The sequence below is a fragment of the Toxotes jaculatrix genome, chromosome 7 (assembly GCF_017976425.1).
Source record: "Toxotes jaculatrix isolate fToxJac2 chromosome 7, fToxJac2.pri, whole genome shotgun sequence".
Lineage (NCBI taxonomy): Eukaryota > Metazoa > Chordata > Actinopteri > Toxotidae > Toxotes > Toxotes jaculatrix.
Genome location: NC_054400.1, coordinates 12,036,458 through 12,051,257, shown reverse-complemented (window position 1 = coordinate 12,051,257; position 14,800 = coordinate 12,036,458). Strand labels below are relative to the sequence as shown.

Genomic DNA, 14,800 nt, shown 5'->3' with positions numbered 1-14,800 from the left:
AAGCACTGTTCTCAGCTGTCCACAATAATCCCAGAGTGTATTGTAAATCAGTCATTTCATAAGGGTTAGTGTTGGGTATTTTGCTACTGTAATCACGGTTTTAGCAGTGACAGGAATAGTGGAAATGAGTACCTAGGGTCCCAAAATGTTGTGGGCCCCCATTAGCCTGGAATTTTTTTTTTATCTACAATTATAATTTTTTTATACATTTTTACCTTACTAGAATAAACTATTTGACAGACCTGTTTCATGTCCCTCTCATACATGGGCTCATATATGGTATCGTGTAAACTGCCCATCACAACATGATTTTTAGGTGTAGTATTACACCTAAAGTATCAGCCACGTTGGAGCGTACTATTAAGAGAGCGATACGTTTCCTTACAATGAGGACGTAGCCCACGTGATCCCACAATCGCCCCTCCTCTCCTTTGTTGACCAACGAGAGAGAGAGTAGGGGGCGGGCTTTCGCTGATGACAGCCAATGCCGTGTCACGTTTGTAATACGTTACTTAGAATTAGTCGCATCCGGGTGAGCGTTTTGAGGTGAGTAGCTAATACTAACTGGGACAAAATAATGAATTAAGAAATCTTAATATTCGAATTCACTTTAACTTGTTTGACCACGACTGTTCTCAGAATATACGAATACACTAGCTATAGGAAAATGTTACAACTCCCAAGAGGCTTTTTGTCTCTAAAATATAGAGGGTAGTCTGCTAGCTAGTTAGCTTTAAGCTAAGTACTTGTCGCTGATATCAATGTCCGGGTTTTTCTTTGTCACAATTTTTGTCTTTTAGCCACCATCGGTGTTGAGTTCATGTTAGTTCATGTTTATTTCGGCAGGTCCGCTTAAGTTTTCACTTTGAAGCTGTTGGTTTTCAGTCTTCGGAATGTACGGATCCTTTCGGGTGCTGCTGCGGGTGTTGTGGGCCCAGCTGCTCTGTGGGTGGGTGCTGGGCTCCGAGCTAACTTTTGAGCTGCCAGACAACGCCAAGCAGTGTTTCTATGAGGACATTATCATCGGCACTAAGTGTACACTGGAGTTTCAGGTACGTGGGTCATCTTTCCAGCATTATTAATCGTCCTGATGAGAAGTGGTCATTTTCAGAGTTGAATAGAGTCCGTACTGTCCTCAACAATATCAGGTTTCAGAGATTAGCACTCCAAGGCTAGAATCAGCTTTATATCTTCTACACACAGATAAGTTTTTGTCTAGTTTTTGAGAATGAATTTAGTAATGGTCATACTATATTACGTACATGTACATTGTATGTACATTGGGTACACACTACTACTACTACAACTACTATTACTTTATGCATTAGGCATCCAGATGTTCAATACATAAACTGTTGTTGGCCAAAATAGGTAGATTTTGTCCACACAAGCAAAATTTCTGTCTCTGTAGAAAACCTGATCTAGATCTGAGTGTTGCAGTAGTAAGTAGGTTTTTATATACCACATGAATCATATGACTTATACATATTTCCATATACATCTGTGAGAGTGCTGGTTTGCATGGTTTGTCTTTATTGTTTTGTTAACGCACCCCTTTATAATTTCTGTGACAAGATGAAGATGCCAAAAAATTATTTCACTGCAAATATTTAAACTGGATGAGCCTTTAGCTTTCATTAGATTTGTCTTTATTGAGATTAGGTGGTAGCATACAGCCACAAGCCACTGTGTTGTCCTTTTCTGTTACTGAGTGATAATTCATTGTTAACTATATTGTTTATAGTCTCCTCACAAATTGTATTGTGACATAATTATATTGACGTATCATCATCCACAGCTTCCATGACTCAGTAGGACCAAAATCTGTGACAGCTCAAGATTTTACATACTCAAATACATATATTTTTAGAAAATTATACAACTGTGTTCATCACAGTTTTGTCCATATTGTCCACCCCTCTTCTTTGTCTATTTACTGCTTGACAGAGTGTGTAAAGAAAAAATGTTGTGTCATTATGTTACTGAATAAATGGTCCTTATGTCGTTATGGTTTCCCAGGTGGTGACCGGTGGCCATTATGATGTGGACTGTCGTTTGGAGGACCCTGACGGCAGTACACTCTATAAGGAGATGAAGAAGCAATATGACAGCTTTACCTTCACAGCATCCAAGAATGGCACCTACAAGTTCTGCTTCAGTAATGAGTTCTCCACCTTCACACACAAGACGGTTTATTTTGACTTCCAGGTCGGCGATGATCCTCCACTTTTCCCCAATGAGAACAGAGTCACTGCTCTCACCCAGGTGAGTTTGTGTGTATGAAGACGTGCATGCTTATGTGTTTGCATGTGAAGGATGGAATGTAACATTTTACATAACACTGACATGAGCCCAAATTTGTTTAATATTACCTAATGGAAGCTCTTTCTCCTCATCTCCTCATCTCACTCTCCCTCTCTATGTTGGTTTCATTGCAGTCATTAGGGCAGGACAACTTGGATCTTTGTGGTTTTTGTTGGTCCATGTTGTTTTGCTATTTACAAAATCTGTAATAATTTTTATGCTTAATTCCATTTTTACCAATTTATGAAGCAAAGTGATCTTATTTTGTCAGTCATTAATTTCTAACCACAGTCTAAATATTCGTCTTGGGTTCCTTTATTTTTATTTATTTATTTATTTTTGACTATTTCCAGATGGAATCAGCCTGTGTGTCCATCCATGAGGCCCTGAAGTCAGTTATCGACTACCAGACACATTTCCGCCTCCGTGAGGCTCAGGGACGCAGTCGCGCAGAGGACCTCAACACCCGTGTTGCATTTTGGTCCATTGGAGAAGCTATTATCCTCCTGGTGGTCAGCATCAGCCAGGTTGTTCTGCTGAGAAGCTTCTTCTCTGACAAGAAGACCACTACAACACGTGTTGGATCATAACAGCCTCTGAGCTCTGGGATACAATTCATCACTTTCTTTATCTTTAACTGGGCTTATGTGCATGGAGTTGGTTAGAACAGCAGTGCTGATGTGCAATTGGATCATATCAAACTGCCAGGTCATACAATCTGACATGTCATCCACATTCAGCACTTCTGTTCTTAGAAACTCTGTGCAAATTAGTCTTGAGCAAAAAGGTGATGTGTTTAAATTGTTTTTGAGGGGTTAAAGAAGAAACCTGAAGAAAGGCTTGATTTTGTTGCTTGTAACTATCTGTATTTAAGGCAGTTCAAGCAGCTGGTCATATAGTTATGGCAAACCTTAAGTACTCTGGATATTTGAAATTATTTCTAAATGTGTTCTTATTTTATTTGTATTCTTTTCTGCCCCCATCATATCATACCCTCTCTCTGTCATCTGTTCCATTTTACAGCCCAAATTGTGCACTGAAATAACTAAGAGAGTGGAAATTGTAACTAAATGTACTCGTAAGGATACTGTAGATTTCTTCCCTTATCTGCGGAGCATTGGGTCTCTAAAACCACATTAGCAAGGCAAAGATTGCATTTTGATATGAAAACAAACCTGTTTTGTTTTTTCTTTGTTATTAAACCTCACTGTATTTAGTGATAAGGACTAGATATTTGTTTGCTTTTATCAGCTTTGTCATTTTAGATTAGTTATTTGAAGGGATGTTGTATAGACAGTAAGCCATGAGAGTAAGTTTGTGTTTGGTTTGAGTTATTGGTGGTCTCCGTCAGTGCATCAATTTGACCACACCTAGGTGAATTTGCTCTTACAAATACTTAAATACATCCATGTGAATCAGTGTGGCAGGCAAAAAACTCTAATACTACTCTTGTGTTTGAAAATGGCACACTTTGTGGCAATGCCAACAGTTTTAAATGCACCAACTTTGTTTCTCACTGATGTCCACGCAATGTTATATCTAGTGCTGCCTTTGCTCTGCTGTTTAAAGTGCAACAACTTATTTATGTTTTGGGCCGATTTGTCCTCTTTGTTTTATACAGTACTGTTGTAAAATTCATGTTGTTTTGCAAAATATTGCTTAAATATAAGATAATTCTAGTAACTTTGAGTTGTAGTTATAATTTAAAATTATATCCCCTTACCAACTACTCAGTTCAATTTCAAAAGAAACAGAAAGAAATATTTGGACAGAGTGAATGTAATGTCTGTAGCTATGATTCGTTCCGCTATTATTTCTTCATCTGATCCAATTAGCAAAATTCAGAAAAATTCTGAACATGCAAGTTTCAAGTTTCTTAAGTATTCAATTAAACATTAAAGCTCACAGGAAACACTGCATATAGTGGTCGCTAACTTAACTACTCATTTTTTTCCCTCACTATTCCTTAACTAATTCACTGATTTAGTTCTTAGACACAGGCATGGCTGAAACATGAGTTTAATTTAAATGAGATCCAGTCACCTCCTGGCAAAACTAGAAGACATTGTGTAATGTAACAGGCTTTTACATCTAACCCACTGAAAGTTACTAAAAACTCAACACTTTTTTCTTGTTGATCTGTGTAACTTGGTCAGAATTGATTCCAGAGACTGTGTTAACTCGTCAAAAACAACTAAAATCATCATAATAATTAATAGTTTATCTATTTTTAATATGTTTCCAGTCATAATTTCTGGTTTGACTTTGCTTCCTTTGTCATACTCTCCCCCTGTTATTATATGTTCATTGTCAGTTTTGGTAGGTGGTGCAGTGTTGGCATTTCCCTTTAGGTTTGTGCCCTTTTTTCTGGGGGGTGGGGGTCATTTTTGGACACAAATTCAGCTCCAAGACATTGTGCGAAGGTGTTAAGTTTTTTGGATGGCTGAATAAACGTTCTGTTAAAATATCGGGGCATGCATTTATTTAATCATCATTAATAAACACTTTGTTTTTCAGTGAGGGATGACATTTCTGGATTCATGCTCTAGTCATGCTTTTCATCCTTTCAACCTGTAGGGAGTGATATAATCAAGGCCATCACAGTCAGCATTTTTAGCTATAGATTATTTTAGATTATGTCTTAATCCGGCAAATACAGAAGCAATAGTCGTGTTTTCTATAGACGTTGGTTTCTCTTTCCATGGTGGGCATTTTTTTCTTAAAGAAAAGTCCCAGGGGCTTGAACAGGAACTCTTACGCGTTTTTGTTGTTTTTAATAGCATACGTAACAGTCTAGCAGCTCTGTGATTGGCCGTTAACATGTCAATCACTTGCCGTACTCGAGAAAAAAGACTGCATTGCGTTTGCGATTTGACAGAAACTGAGTCGTGATCATCCGGTCGAGCCGTGGGTGGATAGCCTTCCCTATTTACCTTCCCCTTCTCTGAGATGACTGTCGTGCCATCTCGCTGAGTGGCTACATGGACGACTGTTATTCGCTGTTTTCGGGGGTAACGTCTGTCGTTTGTTTCTCGACGTGTGTGTGAAATAAAAACGGCCTGGATATCGGGGATATCCCCTGAGCGACAGACCGAACGTCGTTTTCCCAGGCTTAGCTAGCAGCAGCACGTCGCAACGGGTGGGGGTGGATTTCTACATTTCGGCCCTCGGAAAGCGAGTATAAATAACGTCTCAGGAGTATGTTGTGGAACAATGACAAGCGCAGGAGGCAGATGTAATGGAGGAGAGTTTCTCGGAGGGGAAGAAATGTCAGTGGCTCAGTATCGGCTGAACGGTCAGTAACGAGGTGTAAAGTGGTTCAGCTCAGCGGAGCTAGTCGGTTAGCTAAACTGATCGAGGAAGTTGACTAGCCACCAAGCTAGCTCGGCGACAAATGTTTTACTGGACCAAGGGTCTTCTCAGACGCCTGAGTTATTAATACAGATGAATATTTACACAGCAGACTGGTGATGCCAATTTTCGAAAGCTGAAGTTTAGAAAGTAGCGAATTGCTTTGAGCTTTGAACCTAAACGCTACCGTTAGCTAGAAAGTCGGAGGTTGTTGTAAACAAAGGGTTCCGAGCTCCACCTGTCCACGGCAACCTTACACCTCGAGTTGTCGTTCACCGATTGTCTCACGGACATCGTTGCCTTTTTATTTATCAGTGAAACCAACTCTCAGAGATGGATTTAAAGACAGCAGTATTTAACGCAGCCAGGGACGGTAAGCTACGGCTGCTTCAGAAACTGTTGGAGAACAAAGATGGACACGAGGTGACCAAGTTGATGGGAGAGAAGACAAACGGGGCCACGCCGCTCCTGATGGCCTCCCGGTACGGCCATCTAGACCTGGTCGAGTATCTGCTGGAGTGCTGCAGCGCTCCGGTTGAGGTCGGTGGATCGGTGAACTTTGACGGAGAGACCATCGAGGGAGCGCCCCCTCTTTGGGCCGCCTCGGCGGCGGGTCACCTGAAGGTGGTCCAGTCCCTGCTGGGCCACGGAGCTTCTGTCAACAGCACGACCCTGACCAACTCAACTCCTCTGAGGGCAGCCTGCTTTGACGGTCACTTAGACATTGTGAAATACCTGGTGGAGCACAAAGCTGACCTGGAGGTGGCCAACAGACACGGTCACACGTGTCTCATGATTTCCTGCTACAAGGGACACAAGGAGATAGCGCAGTTCCTGCTGGAGAAAGGTGCAGATGTCAACAGGAAAAGTGTAAAAGGTGAGCGGGCAGCACACTCACAGCTATCAGCAACAAACAGATAACACACAGTGACCTCCTTTATCCACATTATCTCTGACCATGAGATAAGATAAACTGGTTCAGTAGATTTTTACCTGTCCAAGTTTAATATGTTTTGAATCCCCTATTCCACAGTAACTCAGCAGTGCTGTGAGACAAGTGATAGCTGAATAGATCATTAAGGTATTTTATAGATCACGCAGAAGTATTCTTTGGGAACAATCAATCAATAAATGAGGATTATTATATTGTAAGTAGCTAAATACTCCCTAATACTCATACCCATACACCACAGGTGATTACATAGAGAAATCTAAAAGTACACTTGACTTTAACCAGTAGAGAACTACGGTATGAGATAATAATTAATTTGCATACTTCCATCTGAGATGACTCAACAGAATAACGTGATCTTCTGGTTTCACAATGGAAAGCTGTGAAGCTGACTGTGTCACCTTTGACGTGTCTGTGGGTGTGTCTGAACCATTTTCTCCCTTGATGGTATTTTATAAATACACAAAAAGCAGTGTCCATCTGTGGTTTTAAAGAGTTGGCTTTTATGTGATGACAGACCTCAAAACTGCTTGAGAAGAAATGCATTTTAGTATTATTCTGCAATAAAAACAGGAGCTGGAACAGTTGTATTGTTCCTCCTTTCATGGAGTGGGTTAGCAGCAGCAGCAGCTATGTGTAAGTTAAACTGATGCTTGATACAGTAGATTTAGCCAGTTTTCATATTAGGAAAAAGAAATCAGGATGGTCCTTTAAAAACGTCTCAAACTACTCCTGAACTTTAGTTCACTTCTCCTCTGATCATCTGTGTGTACTGAAAATATGGCTAGATATGTGGCGTTTTCATTAATCCTCATGCATGACTGTCAAATCTTTAAACTATTACTTTTACTGTAACAGCTGAACCAACAGGAAGGACTAGATGGTAAATGTAATGATGGAGGAAGGAGAAAACGTGGACTCCACGCACAGCTGACTGAATAGCTTTAAAAAAGCTGGGATCAGCTCACTTCTTACCCAGATGAATCAACATTTGTCAGTTTATTAAATTCCTTCAGAATAACACCTACTAGTGAGGTGCCCACCTCTCCTGAGCTTAAGGTAGCCTAAATTCTGTTTGTCCCATAATGAGTATTCAGACTAATCCCTGGCTTTAGAAAGGATTTTTAAGTTCTGGGATTAACTTTTTTTTTTTTTTTTTACCTCGGAGAAAATGATATTTAATATCTGAAAAATAATGAAATATGCACTGTTTTTCTTTTGTTTTTTTTTCAAAGGTAGACATTCAAAGCTGCAACAGCATTGTTAAATAGTTTTTCTGAAATGTTAACCTATCTTGTCTTGTCCATCTTAAAAAAAAATAAACTAGAAGAAGAGCTGCAGCACTGTTGCCCCCAAAGTTTTCTTTGTCAACACTTGGCCTGTATGCCGAAAGAATCCGATCAGTGTTAGTTTTGGCAGAAAATGAAGAGTGTAAACAATGATTAATCCCCGACAAACCCTATTTGGTCTCATCTGCTTGAATATGGATTAGCTGCCGGTGTATAGTGAGGGGGCAGGCTAGAGGCAAGCGAGGGCAAAGCAGCATTACGCAAAAGTGTTTCATTGAAAAGATAACTGGGTAAGGATGAACATGAAGTGTTATGAATGTGTGTTTGTGATATGTCGAATTAATTTGTATGAGATAATAAGTGCTGTCCCAGAACACTGTCTACCCATGTTTAACTCCAGGAAGCTATGGAAACTTCTTCTCAGTTTATTGGTTGATAATTGACCCTGACTTCCAAGGCTGAGTGACCTATTGGAAAGAGAAGTTTGCAAGACACAGATATTCAAGATGAGCTTGGCCTTAAAAGTACTTTAGCTTCAGAGCTTTGGATTCATGTCCTTCAGCTACTTGTTAGTAAACTATAGGCTTAAACCACACGTTTAAGTGTTATTCAGAGTGCTTTGTCTGAATGCACAAGGTCTTGTTTGCCTTAACACTGAAAAGATGTCAATGGGCATCACCATCGAGGGAACCCTATTACAGGAATCTAGTGTCTGGAGATAAGTTTAGAGTTGCTGTATTTATTAAAAAAAACAAACAAAAAAAAAAACACATCAGACAGCTTCACTCCTGACTAAAAGTAGTAATATTGAATTTGGGCTCCCTGAAAATATTCCTTCAGTCTTTGAACTCAGACAAGGATTGCATTCATCATCAGCACTGAGTAAAAGTAAAGAACCTGAAATTTGCATTTAATGCGCACTCATTCGGGAATTACCAGAACATTAATACGTCTCAGTTAAAAATGTTCTCTGTTATATGTTTTGATAGCTGTTAAATCACAGCCTTGCCAGGTTTCACTTATGATGTGCCACACACACCAAGTGAAAGCAAACAAGTCACAGACTGTGTGGGGAGGAAGCAGATTTTTCTGTTTAGAATTTTCAGTTTAGAATTTTTTCGCACTACGTGGGCCCCGTTTTGATATCTCCCTCTGGAAAGTATTCTTTTCAAAAGGTTCACTCACTCACATAAAGTTGTGCTGCAGCTATAGACAGCATGACCTGCGAGTTTCTGTCCAAATGAGAGTAACCCTGGGAATTTCACGCACATACTGTAAACAAGGTTAATTTCACCTGAATAGCTAACATTGGGTGGAAATGAGCACAACAGAAAAAGTGGTTCTGTGGCACTATCCACAATAATCCTGTTATCAGCTGATCTGTATTTTGAATATGTTCAAAGTAAAAGGGCAGTGTGCAGAGTGAGTAGTACCCTTGTAGTTCTTGTGTAGCCCTGTCTCCAGGCCTTAGAAACAATTAAGAAACGTTGGTTAATTTATTTTTTTAAGCTCAAAACAGCATTTTCTTATTCAAATGACAAGTTTTGTGTAGATTGTGGAGAATCCTTCCAGCCTCCTGCACACCAGCCGGTACATATAAAAAAAAAGAAACATTTCTGCTTTATCAGAAAAGTGCTGTGGCTCAGCTGGGGTTTTCCAGTGGTTGTATAACAGCAGTGTCCACAACTACCTCGTTCTCTAACAGCATGGCTATACTAACGTCAATTAAATGTGTGTGTCTTTCCTTTACATGTTCTCTACTTGTTTATGCTGGCTACACATGTAGCAGAAAGGTTTCCAAAAACTGTCAAGAGCTGACTTGAGTTAACTTGAAGTAAATTTTATTTATAGCATTGAATGACTATACTTGTCCCTGAATCCTGGCCAAGCACCTGTGTGGTGTCTTTGTCTGTCTTCTTGTGTATCCTTTTATTAAAAGATGTGTATTCTCTCTGTCCACAGGCAACACAGCCCTTCATGACTGTGCAGAGTCAGGCAGTCTGGAGATCATGCGGATGCTGCTTCAGTATGGAGCTTCCATGGAGCAGGATGGCTACGGCATGACCCCCCTTCTTTCTGCCAGTGTCACAGGCCACACTAACATCGTAGACTACCTGACAACGCACCAGCAGGTCAGGCTTTCTGTCGTTTACAGATGAGAGTTTGTGTGCATTGATGTGTGTGAGGCTGTGGTTATGCAGTTTTGAATCTGTTGAATATTTATCTTGGAGAAATATGAAAAAATTATGTCCTTTTTTCTGCAGACGAGCCACATGGAACGCATCGATGCCCTGGAGCTCTTGGGAGCCACATTTGTGGACAAGAAGAGAGATCTGCTTGGAGCTTTAAAATACTGGAAGAGAGCCATGGACCTCAGGTACATGGACAGTAACAACATAGTCCATAAACCAGAACCCAAGCAGCTGATCATGGCATATGACTACGCCAGGGAGGTGAGTCTGTCTTTTCATTCAGCGCCGTCCTGAGGTGGTTCTGCACTGTATTTTAATTCTCTCGAAATAGGATTTATTATTGCTAACTTAGTCAGATTTTGGTCAAGGAAGTACAGGCTAAAGCGAGGTGACTTCTTTTAAATTCGCTGTGCAGGGAAAACCCTGGAAGTCACACTCTTTAGTATTGGAGACACATGCTGTAAAATTGTGCATTTTCTGTGAAGGGATGGAACAAAGGAAGCTGCGCATTTAAGACCATGCTTGCTTTGCAGAAAGGGTTTTCAGGAATTAAGGAAACTGACAGATGAAAATTGAGCGTAATGCCAGGAGTTCCAATTCATATCTTTGTGTTGTTGACTTCATTGCATGTACATGGAAAATCTCCCAAAACATCTCCACCCTTTAATCATCTTCTAGGTAACAAACGGAGAAGAGCTGGACGGACTGATATCTGACCCGGATGAGATGCGCATGCAGGCTTTGCTCATCCGTGAGAGAATCCTGGGCCCACAACATCCGGACACATCTTACTACATCCGTTACCGAGGCGCTGTCTATGCTGACTCTGGGAACTTTGAGCGCTGCATCAATCTGTGGAAGTACGCGCTGGACATGCAGCAGAGCAACCTGGACCCCCTCAGCCCTATGACAGCCTCTAGCCTGCTGTCATTCGCTGAGCTCTTCTCCTTCATGCTACAGGACCGGGCCAAGGGGCTCCTGGGGACATCGGTGTCATTTGAGGACTTGATGGGGATCCTGTCCAAGAGTGTGTTGGAGATTGAGAGGGCCGTCAAACAAAATGGGCCGATGCCTCCTGACCCTGCCCAGCTCAGCAAGGCCCTGTCAATCATCCTGCACCTCATTTGTCTTTTAGAGAAAGTGCCGTGTACTGCAGAGCAGGACCACTTCAAGAAGGAAACCATCTATAGGTGAGTTTCTGTGTAAAGTACCTATGCTGGCAACAGTTTGTCTTAAGTGAGAAAAATCTATTGAAAATGATCTCAGGCCACTTACGTCTAAGTGTGCAATACAAAAAAATAGAAGTTTTGAGAGTGGAAAAAATAATCTGTGACAGTGATTTTCTTTGACCTCATTTCTGAAAATAGCTTTGTCATCCCCTGCTCGGTATTTGCTTTGGTAATGTGAACTTGCACCAGTCAGGATCTCAAGTTTACAGCCCCATTTTCCTCAGAAAAAGAGAGTGTTAGTTCAACTAAACAATACATTTCACCAGTGCCAAATGCCTTTGGTGACTTTGTCAATAAATTGTGTACATAAGGGCGTCTGTCTCACAATCTGTGTCGCAGTTCAGTCAAACCTGAAGTCCTCGTTGTCAGTTGGTAAATTGTCTTGTACTCATGCAGTGCTGTTACCATATTTGTAGTACTTTGTCACCTTGTTGCTGTTTCTTGACCCAAAAGTTGACATCTTTTCACATCTTCAGATTCCTGAAGCTCCAGCCGTGCGGCAAGAATGGCTACAGTCCGTTACACCTGGCTGTCGACCGCAACACCACCTGTGTGGGCCGCTATCCCGTCTGCAAGTTCCCCTCCCTCACCGTCGCTTCCATCCTTCTTGAGTGTGGGGCGGATGTTAACAGCCGAGATGAAGATGACAACAGGTTTGTTGATTTTGTTTTTTTTAATCCTCATGCTCTTGTTTTACCTGCTCTGTTCCTTTACCTCTCCAGGTTTATTGAAAATAAAGGAAGCATGCTGTAATGAAAATGTCAGACCAGTCTATGGTGCTGTATATTGAGCAGTATAAGCATCTATTATCTGTGCTCTCCCCAGCCCCCTGCACATAGCTGCATCCAATGGTCACCCTGACATCATGAACCTGCTGATTTCCTGCGGGACTCACTTTGACAGCACCAACGCCTTCCAACAAACGGCCTGCGACCTCCTGGACGAGAAGGAGCTGGCCAGGAATGTCATTCAGCCCATAAACCACACCACGCTGCAGTGCCTAGCCGCCAGGGCTATCGTCAAGCACGGCCTCGACTACCGGGGAAACATCCCTGAGAAACTAGAGGCCTTCGTCTTGCTCCACAGATAATGATCGTGAAGGAGTAGAGGGGAATGGATGGATGGTTGAAAAGCGGGGCTATGATTTACATCGAGTGGAACGGACAGACTGGAGAAGCATTGTGGTTCCCTGTCAGACCCACAAGGTGTTTGTGGAGCTGAAAGACACAGTTTTGTGGGTTAGGTTTGCAAATTCAGACTATTTGGAGAGTATGAATTTGAAGATCCTTGTGCACAAAAATGTCCTCATTCAACCAGGATGTTGTGAAAAATGACTGGAGTAAATAGAGGAATGAGTGACCGTTTGCTTCCTCTGTTTGCTGTTTCATGGTGCCACAGCTCTGACTGTGTGGCTGTATTAGAAGTGGATTGCAACATGGACAAACACAGTTGTATCTCTGGATGAACTGAGCAAAGGGTTTACGTATTTTTGCTTTAGAAAACATGGATTTTTTTTTTTTTTTTTGCATATTCCACAATGCTATTTATTGAATGAAACTTGAGAGATTTTTCTCCATGCTGGCTCCAACACAGCCTCATCTTTGCCTGTTAATGTCCTCTCAAAGCAAGGATTGAGGCGTTTCTACATATGCTGGGACTTCAGGTTTTTTTTTTTTTTTTTTTTTTTGTCCCATCACTGCTGCCAACAGTCATGGACCCTTCCTCAGTCATCATTAGGTTAAAGGTTTTTGTACTTTTACAATACATTTAGTTATTGTCATGCAAATCTGGATATCTGCCAAGTGTTGTGGATTCTAGACTCATTTGTCGTTCCCACTTCAGTATATAACAAAGCTTTACGAGAAGGGTTTAATGTGTGTGAACACCATAAGTGCTTTATTCTTCCTATGCACAGGCGGGGCTGTTGGAAAGAGAGACTGTTGTATTCTGTGCCGGCACTTGTCTGTGCAATATCTCTCATGAGTTTTTGTGTTTACCTCATTGCTGCCGTTTCCTTCAGTATCTCCCTACTTCACTCAAAGAAGGGGGGACATACAAAACCATTGTACTGATTGTTGTAAAAGAGTGAATGAAATTCGAGTGATTGTGTATGTCTGTATGTGTGAAAGAGTGAGTGCCACACGGTGTGTTTCTTGTATGCAGAGTAGGTTTTTTTTTTTTGAGCTGACACAAATTATTGATGACAAGCATTTGGTGTAGTGGCACTCATGGAGATTCCATAATGCACGACTGCCACTAGAAACCACAGCGGCCGAACTAACTGTCTACAACCGCTGGAGTGTGCAGGCTTGTACACAGAAGTGACCTCTTAACGTTCATACATACATGGCCGACCTTTAAATGCCATCGTTCTTTAATAATCTTGATCAAAAAAGAAAAGTCTGGGCAAGGTTACCAACACTGGCCCACTGTGCATGTGCAGCAGCAGCATATCGACCAACCAATCACTGCAGAAAACCTTTCATGGGAACTCCCAGACTCCAAACTAGGCTAGAGCTAGGGTAGTTCTGCTCATTTTGTACAACTGTCGTCCAATTGTATGAGAACCGAAGACACAAATGAGTGGGAGGACATGTCAACATACAGATTAGTAAAGCTTTGTGAATTATCTTGTTTGCACATTAGCTTTAGATGTGTGGGTTGAAAAAAAAGGGCTTTTCATAATTCGTAGGATTTCATATTGCAGTCTATTTAACCTGACAGTTCAAAACCTGACATAGAAAATGTATGACTCCCAGGGCAACTTGATTTGAATCTGCACTTTACTACAGCGGAGTTTAAGATTTGATATGGCATTAATCAAGTTCATGTCTTAATAACCAGTTTGACAATAAACCCATGTTGCACTTGTCTCCTTGTCCAAATGTCTTTTATTTCCTTCTTTTGTCTATATGTGGGGGTTTTGCTGATGGAAATTTTGTATAAGGTTTTTTAGCACTGTGTAGGCGTCTACGTTTCAGTTTTAATTGGTGCCATTTTCACATGGCCTAATTAGGCTGGAAGACAGTGAAACCACATGTATCCTTCCCTTCAGGAAAGTGGTATTTCATAGGGAAAAGGCTGCTTTCAGTCCATTCAAATAATTTTTTTTCCCAGCGTATAGAGAAAATTTAAAATTGGACAAGTATGGTTGCTAAATAGTGAAGTTTATAGTCTGTAACTCGTCTTGGACTACATGCAATTACAACCACAAGTTAATCTTCAACCAGTTGGTTTTGCTGCTTCTTTGAAGTCCATGTTCCTACTACTTTTACTGCAGAGTCAGTGGGCGGTAGACTCATTCCAGATTCTTGAACTGGGAGCGGGTACACTGAGGACCCCTCTGGACTGGAATGTCTCCAGAGAAACCTTTGACATTGCAGGAGGGCTTGCTCATGTTGTGCATCCAGTTGTTTCCAAGAACTGTCCCAAATAAAAACCTGCCGATTCATGGCTTGTTTATTCAACACTTGCTGCTTAAAG

The 14,800-nt window shown here is 41.2% G+C and overlaps 2 protein-coding genes across 2 annotated transcripts; both read left to right on the top strand.

The window, feature by feature from the left end:
- Positions 1 to 456: 456 nt before the first annotated feature.
- Positions 457 to 4,771, top strand: tmed7 (transmembrane p24 trafficking protein 7). Its single transcript, XM_041042830.1, has 4 exons — positions 457 to 546; positions 847 to 1,052; positions 2,020 to 2,265; positions 2,658 to 4,771. The coding sequence occupies exons 2-4, from the start codon at positions 894 to 896 to the stop codon at positions 2,892 to 2,894; spliced, it is 642 nt and encodes a 213-aa protein (XP_040898764.1). The 5' UTR covers positions 457 to 546; positions 847 to 893; the 3' UTR covers positions 2,895 to 4,771.
- A 409-nt stretch (positions 4,772 to 5,180) lies between these two features.
- Positions 5,181 to 14,189, top strand: fem1c (fem-1 homolog c). Its single transcript, XM_041042438.1, has 6 exons — positions 5,181 to 6,532; positions 9,859 to 10,028; positions 10,161 to 10,349; positions 10,767 to 11,278; positions 11,794 to 11,970; positions 12,143 to 14,189. Exons 1-6 carry the CDS (start codon positions 5,989 to 5,991, stop codon positions 12,405 to 12,407), a joined length of 1,857 nt encoding a protein of 618 aa, XP_040898372.1. The 5' UTR covers positions 5,181 to 5,988; the 3' UTR covers positions 12,408 to 14,189.
- Positions 14,190 to 14,800: the final 611 nt, after the last annotated feature.